Here is an 11,809-nt window from a genome sequence, read left to right on the forward strand (position 1 = left end):
GGGAGAAGGAGCGGGGGCTGAAACACGAGTGTGGAAAAAGCCCCCCGGCAAGCGCCCCTCGCCGCCGCCTCCGCGCATCAGGAAAGTTGGGAGCCGCGGCGGCTCCGCGCCTTACCACTTGCAGCATCTGGGGGCTGCTCCTCGGAGTTGATGTGCTGGGGCTTCGCCTGCTTCCGTCGCGACATGGTGCACCAGCATCGGGAGCAAAATAGTAGCAATTATTTTCCTCTTCACAACAAATTCCTAGAGTTGGGAAATTACCCCCATTGGGCGGAATGCGCATGTCAGAGTAATTATGATTATCAATAATGCATTGCGATTTATCATGGGTCCCTGACAGCTGATTGGCCTGAGTCCAAGGGCTCACAGATTATTCAAATAAGGTCCATTGATCAGGGCGCAGCGGGGCACGCTGGGCGATGTAGTCCCTGCCCGCCCCGGCCCGCCCGTGCGGGCGACAAAGGCGAGCGCCCCGCCGGGGGCCGGGGCCGCCCCCGGGCAGCCCTCCCGGGGCAGCGGGGGAGGGCAGGAGCCAGTTTGGAGAGTAAACAAACAAGCCGGCAGCCCGACTTGCCAGGCTGGCGAGGGACAATACCTTTGTTATCTCACCTGCGCTTTTTATATTGTGCTTTAAAAGACTTTTTCCTTCCCCTCCCCCCCAAAGCAAGCAGGAGCCCGGGACAATGCTAATTCTTCCCTTTGTCGTTAGATAAGGTGGAAAAGGAAAGAGCACTGGTTGTCTGAATGGCCGAGCTCGGGGGTCTCCTGGAGGTGTGGGCGAGTTAAGGGGCTTTAAAAGCGGATCCAGACGGCGCGTAATTATGCTTGGCGTTGGTTCATTTGTTTAAAGACTTCTTTTAGGTCTCACTTTCTGGGAAGCTGACAAGATGAAGCCAATAGTATTTTTAACAGCAAATAAAAACGTTAGACATGTAAAAGGTTCACGTGAAAAACGTGAAGCAAGTGAAACCACAACCCTTTGAAAGCGTTTGCCTCTACTAAGTTGACTGTGTAAGCCCATAGTGGAATAATTTTCATTTTTACTCCCCTCTTCTACTGCTGGGTTCCATGTGAAAATGCTCCATGTTTACACCGTCCCCCACAAGCCCCAGCTGGGTGGCCCCTGGCGTTTGGTGGCACACTGGGGGTAGAGTCCATGCGGCTGGAGGCGATTGCAGGACCCAGCTCAGCTGAGCCTCGGATTTGCTTTGCTGTAAAGCCCCCGAGTGTTATGGGGCAGAGTCACCTCTACCCCTCTGATCCCCACTGAAGCCATCCCGACCTCGCATAAGCAAAAATGTGAGGATCCTTGAATATATGGAGATATGTTTTGCAAAATCTTTGTGGGGCCATGATTTCTTTTTCTTCTAGAAAAATGAAACGGATTGCTAGAAGACTATAGGAGAGAGATTGATTTGGTGAGAAGATGACTTTGTGGATTTGGAGGAGTGAGGTTCAGTCGAAGTCAGACTCAACGTGCACTTGCCATTGCATTCACCAGCAAACAATTTACCAGGGTCCGTGCCTCAGTTTCCCACTTGCGAACTGAGGGTGACATTTCCCCAGCTGCAAAGCTGTTTTGAGGATAAACATCCATCCGAGATTATGTGGCGTTCAGGAGGGTGACGTAGAGTGGAAAACCCAAGTCTTACTAGACAGCAGGAAGGTGGAGGGAGGAAGCAATGGTACCTAAGGAGCCCACACAGTTGCCACAGGACATTGCACAACACCACAGCCTCATTTTACCAGTTACTTTAGCGGCATTTTTACTTCATAAAAAAAAAAAAACAAACAAAAAAACAACCCCTAAAAACCCCAAACCCTGGGGTTTGTACAACATTTATTACATTCTAAAGTTTGTGCCTGTGCATACAGTCACACCAAGTGTCCGTGGCTCAGGATTATCTTTTTTTTGGTGATGCCTGGGGGGGGAGAGGGGTAGCTGTAGTTTGCATGGGACAGCCACGAAAAATCTTAACATTGGAGAGCAAGGTAAACAGCGCATCATGATCTAATTAGTTATATATCCTCTTGGGGTTTTGTTTTGTTTTTATAGTGTCTCATAAGGGGTTTTATTTAGCTAAGGATAATACAAACCTTAGAAAAAATCTTGCTGAGCAGAAGGTATCACGCTCCTCCTTTGGACAATTACGGAACATGGAGGTCAGGGGACAAATTTTGTTTTTCAGACCACTTTCCTTGCCCTTTCCTCTGTAAGCAAATAATGGTTTTACAACCCCCTACTCGTGATGCACTTTAATGGACATGTTACATCAAGAGAAACTCTGTATTTACTAATATAAAATAGAAGAGATTAACGGGTATTTAAAATCTCTCTGAACATTTTTATCTGGCGATTACTCCACCCCCGTGTTGCCCAAGGAGCTTCTATATATTTGTTTGTTTAACCAGCAGTTTGAAATGCTCTTTGTTTCCAAAGTGTGTCCTGAGGAAATAGACTGTTAAACAAGATTGATACCAATTGATCCACAGATAGATATTCACATTGATGAATTTTCTCCTTTTACACTTGATATGCTCAGTATAACCAACAGATTTTCATTTATTACACATAATGCTACAAACCCACACCAGCGAATTTATTAAACGCGCTGTTTTATGTACCAAGCTGAGAGACAGACAGCCCTGTACAGTAGATCCATATTTGAAATAGGCGACTCATGTGGAGCATTTGTACTGAATTTAAAAGAATATATTATATGAAATCAATGGAAGTTTTAGTATTGATTTCAGAGGACTGGGATTTCAGTCGGTATGGCTGTAACACACTGAAAGAATAGAAGATGTGGAAAGTGTTAGTTTAAAATGAAAAATAAAAAAGCAAGGGATGTTGCTGTGTTTAAGGCTGGGAAGACAGCAAAAGCAGGAGAAAGAGCACAACTGACTGAAAAATAATAGGGAGGAAGAGGAGGAATGTGACCAAGGAAAAACTCTCCTGATTAAATTTTTCAGGGAAGGTGTTTCCCAGCCAGTGGCGATTATAAATAGGCTACGCTGAATGATTACATCATATGCAAAAAGCATGTTGCTTGGCTTTAGCACGTTCATATGGATTAGCATGATTACAGCTTCTGGATTTGAAAAATAGCAGGCTTCCTTTTCTGGCTTGACATTTATTTATTTTTTTAAGGAAAGTCCAGAGGAACAATCTTCTACCACCAACAGAGCTGAGGCATCATTCTTGATAGGCATACTTCCAACAGCCGCCCAGCCCCACCCTGGGAGCTGATAAAAGGAGGCTTTTTCCACGCCGTGCGTTACGAGCACGTGGAACTCATTGCCACAAGAAACTGTTGCCAGCGGCAGGAACCACAGCTCTGCCCAGCCCGGGAAATTCCTGTCTTCAGGAATGTCACTGCAAAATGGTTAGGACTATGGAAAATCTGATAGGTATGTTTGTGGGGATATATATATAAAATACATATACATATATACACACACATTTGTATATATATGTCTCCAAATACACACTTACTAACTCCCACCAAGGTAAAGAACATTGTCTTAAATCCTGTGCTGTCCTACCATGATCAGCTCAGTTTATTGAAAAATTTGGTTCATACTTTTTTCTAAATTCAGAATTTAAATGTAAATAAAGATGCCTTTTACTAAGTTGCATCTTTATAGTTTGACGAGGGGAAAAAAAAAACCCAAACCAGTCTTAATATACTTTGAGGCACACCAGCAGCTGACTTCCCTCCTGTATTCTTCCCCCTGTACCTTACTGCAGCTCATCACAAGATAAAACCCCCAGTGTAGGCTCTCCGGGCTTATCTCCAGTACATGGAAGGCGACTTGAATGTTACCCTGTTGGAACATGTTTAGGAAGCCTCACGTTTGCTGATATGAAGTCGACCATAGCTCTGTAGGCAATTTAAATCAGGGTGATTAACGTTCATTGTTGGGCTAGTTAATCAAGATTGAATGCAGAGACCCAGACATTCAAATTCAGAAGTAGTTAATAAATATGTTAGCATGTTGGTAAGTACCTATGACTCCTCCAGACTTAGACTCTAACTGAACCCAAAGTCAGGAGACGCTCTTTCTAAACAGTTTTTATACCATTATAACTATGGTAATTATGGGATTTATTTTTTCCTACTTTATAAGAAAATAAGGGTTGCATTTTATCTTGGCCCATCCATCCATCTTCCTTTCTTGAACCTGCTGATCACTTCAGTCAAACCTGATAGTAGGGAGGCATTTCACAGACATGAGTTTGTGCAAACTGTGACAATCAGCATCTGGATAGGGAAGAAAGATCCGAATTAATGTCTTCATTGAAAGAAAGAACTATGGTTCAAACCCTACCCAGGTGGCAGCCAGCAAGCCAGATAGCACATACGCATGGCTGGTCCGTCAGCCAAATTGTCGCTCCAGATCTGCACACATACACGCGGCACCAGCCACCCACAGGGGTTGTGGATATAGGACTGAGCAGGGAAAACACCGAGGGGTGAGAGAACGATGGAGCACAAACCTTTAGAAAGAAGCTTCCTTCACCCACTTTCTCAGGGAACAACTTGCTTCTTGACACAGGGATGCTTTTAGTACAGCTGCAGTTAATACAACCACAATATAGCTTAAGTACCTTCCATGTGGGAGTTGTTAATACAAATGCAACTACCCTCACTAGAGCAGTGGCCCTACTTTATATGCATTTGTAGGCCAATATAATTAAGGGGTACACCTCACCTGTTTGTGAATAAGCTTTAAATTAAATTCAGAAATTCTCTGGAATTTGCTTTCAGTTTCTTTATCACTGTGCTAAAATCTTTGATGCCAATTCTTTTGAACATCCTAAAGGTATCCAGGCACTGATTCCCTTGGACAGTCCGTCCTAAATATTTAAGAGCCAAAATATTAAGTAAAACGGTAATGAAGCACTTCAACAAAGATATTAATGGAGCTTCATATTTTCCTCCCATCACTAAACAAGCACAGTGCCTGTGTAACAGCACCACAGAACTGTTATTAATTAATAGCTACTTGCTAAGTGTGAGCAGCCATTTATATGGTTTTGAAACTTTCGGATAGGAGCAAGCCCTCCTCCTTTCCGGGTTGTGACTCTCATAGTCGTCTGACTGCCCCACGCCCACCGCTCACTCCAGCTCTGTTAGCTGGGATTACTGTGACGAGATTACATTATTTTGCATTATTATGTTTTAGGAGCAATATTTAGACATTGATGATGAGACTGAAGAGGGGAGGCAGGGTCTTCACACCTCCATTGCTGTATGGGAAGGTGAAGGAGAAAGAAACAACGTGGGTATGTAACAAGAAAAAAATAGTAGTTAACCTCCCTCTTGTAAACAGTCTCTTCTACTCAGGCTGACAACACTGCCAATTCTAACATTTTATAAACGCTACAGAAATACCACCTTCATAATGGTATTCCTAATGCAACTAACAGTGCTGATGCCCATGGATTCTCGGCTGTTACATCTAAAACACATTTTACCAAAGATGCGTCCGACCAAAGATGTAGGAAGTGACTTATTTCAAACCTTAGCTCTCCCAGGCAAGGGAAGGGATAACGTAGGAATTGTAACTTTTTGAAAGAATCACCAACTGGCTCCCCGGCCAGGAGGAATGAGAGGCATGTGGGCTAGGCAGGTAAACAAACAAATCTCTGGATGTTTGTTAAAATGGCCAAGTGCTTCATCTACAGAAGAGTAAACATTATCAGCTCTATTTCTCACAGCATGAAAAGTGTCCTCGTGTAATATCTTGTATTAGATGGCAGATGCAATCTGGAGAACGTGAGATCCAGCTTCGCCCAAGAATACAAACCAAGTATTTTAAGGAATGGATTAACTGCGTGTTAAGTGAATAACATTCCCCCTACTCTGCAATATTTGTTCATTTTCAAACACTTGCTTCTGAATGAGCGTAAGATCAGAGGCAAATGTAACTTGTCTTTGTGGTGCTGTCTTCACTGAATTTCATGACCCAATGACACATCACAGATAGTAACAGGAATCCTGTGAGATCGTTTCCTTCCAGACAAGGTACACAAACTTTTTTTAGCACTAAGCTGTAATGGAGCCTCTGGAGATGTCTAATTCTTATCCCTTTTTACAGGGGGATGTAGGGCCAGCAGTGGTGTAAGGCTCTCGGAATCACCCCCATGAGGCAGCAGCCCCTGCCTCCAGTGCATCACAGCGACCATTTGCCTATGTCAATCCCATTCATAATTAGGAACTGGGCTAATGGGTTTTGATTATGAGGTATAGTTTTTTCAGTGAATACCAAACCCTATCTGAGCGTGAGGGTGAAATATTTAATCAGACAGCAATGCTAAATACAACTTAGTAGGTAACAAATTAGGACAACCTCCCCCTGTACCCTTATCACCTCAGATAGCCATGACCGAATTGCATGTAGTATCACTTCATAATCGATTTGTCAATACATTGTGCCATTCTGTTACCCTAAAAAGCAGCTCACGAAAGGCACGTGGAAGACGTCGCTTGTCCTAGCAAAGGGCTGAGCCTGGTTCCAAAGGGCTGAGCCTGGTTCCAAAAGGTCTCTGCCCAGGTCTGTGTTCCTGGTGGCTGCACAGAAAATGTGTGAGCCGGGCTCGGGCGCTCTGCGGTCCTCTGCGTGGAGACGGCTTGAAACAACAGCGCGGAGAGAGAATTGTGAATTTCCTTGTTCATGTCAGTAGACCACCAAGATCGAAACTGAGTTATTTTCAGATGTCAAAATACCACTTAGCAGGGGTCTTTTACTTAGTAAAATCAGCTCTTATTTTATGCTTTCACGACTATGATTAGTAAGATTATTATTTTTATTTTTTTTTTACATGGTAGACCTAATTCCGTTTCTTTTGCTATGCCCGTTTTTTCCAATTACTTTTATCAGTTATATCCCAGTCCTTAATCTGGCTAGTTTCCATTTGGGTGAATTTGGTTCATGCCATACCTCGTGAAGGACTGACAACCAATTGCTAGTGGAGATTCAGAGCATTAACAGGTTTTTGAGGTGCCATCTGGCCTTTGATAACTCAGCTTTTAGTTAAAAAAACCCTGAAAATTAACAACTGAAAAATCCCCAAGCCTCCTATCTTCAACTGTTATGGTTGGAAGGCAATAGGAAAAAATCAAACCAAAACACTAACACTTAAAACCATGAATAGAATGAAGTCAACACAAAATTATTCCAATGACAGCCTGAAAGAAAAAAGGACAAAAATCTATGAGCTACACTTTTGTGTGTGTGTAGTTTTATCTTAGTTGCAGAACGATTACTTAAATATCTAAAATGATTAAGCTTAATATTCAACTCATTATCCTAGGAATGGGGGGGAATATGGAGGGGGTATAATAGTATGGTCGCTCTTAAACATCTGAGCAATTTACTTCAAGTGGTATCCTATTTTCGAAATTCACGGATCTTGTAGGGAGAGTAAAATTTGGAAGAAAGTCATCCCTTCCTTCTCCTCATTCCAGCTTTCCTACAGATCAATTCTTGGCCAAGGCTTGAAGATGATAGTATGTTCTGTCTGCCATAAGAGATATTATTTCAAGAAACTCTGATTTAAATGCATATCTCTGGTTTTGATGACATTTCCAATACTGTTCTTTTAAATGAATGATTAAAGGGATTTTGGCTGGCTTTTCATAGAGATGCTGAAGTGCCACAGCAGAATGAGCCCACTGAAGTTCTATGCTTTTGATATTACTCAGTATCTCTATTTAGATTGGACAACTAAAATATTACATTAGAATTTCTTTACACAGAAAATATTTATTCATCACAAAAAATTCAGACTATAAATCCCAGAGCGTTTCTTCAGATTGGATGCTGTATAGCCATGTCACTGTATTACTGTATTTAGGAGAATGCATATGCCTTTCTGTGCAAGTCTTACGTCAGATCAGAATGTTCAGGCCAAACTGGGGTAGACTGACATTTTTTGCAGGGTGTTCCTGCTGTCAGACACTGCTTTCAGCAAAAGATAGCATTGCTACTCAATTTTCTCTTCAAACAGAGGAAATGATTGTTGAGCGTTAGTTCATACATTGTCTCCCCAAATAGTTGAAACAGACTTTAGTCTTCATCAAGGCAGCTTAAGTATAGCCCTTAAAAATGAAAGAGGGAGCCTGGAGTTGGTGGGTAAATACATTGAAACTGAGCAACGGGCACTTGGGACAGAACTAATTAAACTTAATAGCTGCCCCCAAGTATGATTAAACACAAAGGGACATCTTTGCTGTTTTGTTGGCCAAGGTCACCTCAGCCAGCCAATTCTGGTATAAATTAAAAAAAACCCAAACAACCAAAACAAAACCCCACAACCCTAAAGTATTCTCGCCTATGAAGCTCAGTTGTTTCACTGTAACCCCATCCACACCGGCTGTTTGAGCTGGTTTAGGACCTGCTGGTTTTAACATTGGTTAGTAACTGGAGTGGTGTGTTTTCTAAAGTCACGCTGGTGCAGCAGGGCTGGCTAGCAGGGCTACCGCCGGCTGTAAAGTTCCCCTGACAGCTCTTTTACAATCTGTCTGCTTTTATACCTACAAGACCCTTAACACTGTCTGATTATTCCCTGTAGCAGTGTAAATGATGCACCGTACCCATGTGCTCCCGTGTACGTCAGGTCATCAACCTGCCGTCCCTCGGTGCGCACCATCGACTCAAGAGCACGGAGGCCCTTCGGGTGAGCTGTTCTCGCGGAGGTGTGCAGGTGAGGGTAGATTTGTGCAAGGCCTGCGTGTCTGCCTGGTTGCTCCAGATGTGCCACAGCCACCCAAGCAGCAGGTGAGATGCCAAGCCCAAGCAGCTGCTGGGCCACGCGCTCCAGAGAGTTGCGAGGTGAAAGATGAAAGTGGCCCCCCATTAGCGTTCCTGAGCCCACTGCTGGGGGCGCTGGGATGGAGTGTTCGAGAGGAAGAAAACAACTAGATAAAGCTAAAATAATTGTATTTGGCTCAGCCCGAATGTACTTTTTAAGGCCCTTCATAATTAGAAGCTTGGCAGAGAGTTAGCTGCAAGGAGGACTGATGCTGGGTTTGGACATTAAACGAAGATCAGCCCGTTTCCCTTGCAAACCTCCTGCTTTTCAGCTAGTTCTGGCTGTAACTTGGTTATCCCTGATTACAAGTGTTCAACAGCTTGAATGTTAATTCAGTTATGTTAGCTAAGGTGCAGTCTAGTCTACAGACTTTAACTAGATTAAGAGACAGATCAGCTATAATTGGAGTCCCTGATTGAATTAGATTGGGATTACAAATATAATTGGATACTACCCTATTTGAGACACTTCAAAGGAAATATATCTTTGAGCATGAAAGCTGAAAAATCAACAGACCTTTGGAAATCCTTGATCCTGTTTCCTGTGTGGACGTAGCTAGTCCTGTGTCGCTCCAGTGCCTTCTGCAGAAAGATATTTTTTAAAAGACAATTGCACGGGTGGAAACTATAAACCAGACTTTTGACATACGTCCCCAAGTCAAAGGCAACATAACCTTGCAGCTTCATAATCTTGCCCGTGCTAGTGGTACAGCCAGATTAGGCTAAAACTGTGCCTGAAAGGAGCTTTAAAACCTAGTAACAAGTCCTAAGAATGGACTAATAGGCCTCAGGTTTTATTGTAGGATATAAGCTAGGAGCCACAGTTTAAGCAAAGAATTCCTTTTGCTGACATGGCTTTTGCAGACATTTCCATTTGAAAAGAGCAGTTGGGTGAACAATGGTCTCGGTGCTGGTTCAGTGCTTGACACCTTGCAGCATGTAAAGGACAAAAGCCTGAAAACTTTTTTTTTTTTTTTGTATGATATCTTTTCCTGTTTGTGGCCTTTAGTCTTTGCACTACTCCCAGCCTCCAGCCACCAGAGTTAAGTAGGTCACACCATAAACAGGCTTCTCAGAATAACAGCGGGCTCATAACTCGAGTAGCAAAAACCTAGAGATTACATTTTGTGCAAGAGAAACAAAACAACTCTAGCAGCCTCTTAATTGACCAGCCATGTCACAAAATGAAATTAAAATTCAACCCTCAAAATATCTACTCTTGTTTCAGTTTAAGTCTCCGTAAAGATAGCAACATTATTCAGAGGGTGGCTATGATGGTCCGTTCTGCTCCAGGCATGAAATGACTTTAGGTCTCTTGAGCCCCCAACTCCTTAGCCCCATTTGGTCTCCTTATACATGCTCCTCAAAATCCCCCAAACATTCAAGCTGAAGTATGCTACGTGAGAAGTATTTTTGCCCAACTTGGGTTGCTTTTTTTTCTTTTTCAGATGTTCCCTTTTTTTACCTTCTCCTTCAGGTTTCATCAAAAACTTGCCACTCATGTAAAGAATGTTGGTCCAGTTGTACACTGGTCACCCCTGGAGTCTCAAAGTGCCTTCTAGACATACAATAGTGTTTAGAAGATAAAAATGGCCTCAGCAAATATGTAATACCTTGACCCGTTCCTTATAATACTCAATCCTGGCTCCATACACAAAAGCTCACGACCAACAAAGCACCTTTACAGGATGCTCAAACAAGCCGGAATTACAGTTAATAAATTGTGACCCACATGCTCATGTTTCCTCACACTCTTTTTGCTGATTAATTGTTACCAGCGTCTCTGTTTAAAGGTACTCCAGGACAAATTGGATCCTGATTTATTTTTTTAACATCCCACAGTTAGGTATTTTCAGGGAAGAAGACAGATGCATTAAAGTAATTCCGTGTCCCAAAGTGAGACCTACAACCATGAAAAAAAAGGAGATATGAGACTTTTGGGTCCTTTGTATAACAAATCATGGATATCTGGGAGAGGTTTTATTTATATGTCATTTGTATACACAAGATTTATGCTTGCAATTAGGTTTCAGTGTAAATTAGCCTAGCCTGTGTGTCTAATTGCAGGTGCAAATCAAGTCGATAAAACATCTTTTTCTGCCTCTCTTGGATTTGTAAGCAGCTCACATCTGAGCTTCAAAACTCCGTGTGTATGTTTTGCAGATGACAATTGTGCCTTGAAAAAAAGCAACACAGGTCCTGGCTCTCTTGAAGCTTCAGTTAGTAAATGGTCTCTTGTACATTTTAATTAAAGCAGTTATTCAACAAGAAACCCTTCTTGTTAGGTTTAGGTGCATAAATTCACTCAATTTTGCACATCAAGAGAGTAAATTGTATCCAAATATTGATGTATGTTGAAACTATTGATACAGCTGAACAGGTATCTGTCTTTTACTTGAGATTTTCCAATTTCTAAGCCTGGTGTTATGTGACAACTTTAGCATGAGCAATCTTTATCTCTGTGCTAGTTAATTGAGAGGGGTCAGATTACTTTAAGGAGCCAATCACTTCGAGGTGGGGGTTGCTGTAATTTAGGACATCAGGAATTTTGACCGCAAGAACAATTATTTTCAAACTTCTCTTTTCATCTCCAAGATTAACTTTTAAATTTTCGGGGAGGAGGGGAGGATAGATGGGGTGGGGGAGCAAAGCAGAAGCACCGCACAGATTGGCAGTCACCTTGAGTGTACTAAAGGGTGACCAAAGAGAGGAAAAAATTGCAATTTCCTTTATTTACTAAGCTTGCTCCATTCCCGATTGTGTATGACTTGGCAACATATATTGATTTTTCAGGAGTTTCTTTTTACAATTACAAAAGAAAACGAAATTACTGATTGGGAAGGAAAACTTCTTTGTTCTGTTTTGTAAAAGAAACAGTTCTTTGTGTGTTTGGAAGAAATAGAAATGCATTAAAAGAAGAAAAAGAGAAGGAAGAAGATGATGCCACGGAAATCAATACAGAGAATTAGGTGAAATAGAACATCTTGTA

General features: G+C 42.3%; 1 protein-coding gene across 1 annotated transcript in view; it reads right to left on the minus strand.

The window, feature by feature from the left end:
* SALL4 (spalt-like transcription factor 4) overlaps window positions 1–296 on the minus strand; it is a 15,054-nt gene extending 14,758 nt beyond the window's left edge. The window contains exon 1 of the mRNA XM_009893358.1: window positions 116–296. Within this exon, the coding sequence (XP_009891660.1) occupies window positions 116–185 (70 nt within the window). The 5' untranslated portion in view covers window positions 186–296. The remainder of the gene's footprint in view (window positions 1–115) is intronic.
* Between the last annotated feature and the right edge of the window lie 11,513 nt (window positions 297–11,809).

This window comes from Charadrius vociferus, unplaced genomic scaffold (genome assembly GCF_000708025.1).
Source record: "Charadrius vociferus isolate BGI_N301 unplaced genomic scaffold, ASM70802v2 scaffold259, whole genome shotgun sequence".
Taxonomy (NCBI): domain Eukaryota; kingdom Metazoa; phylum Chordata; class Aves; order Charadriiformes; family Charadriidae; genus Charadrius; species Charadrius vociferus.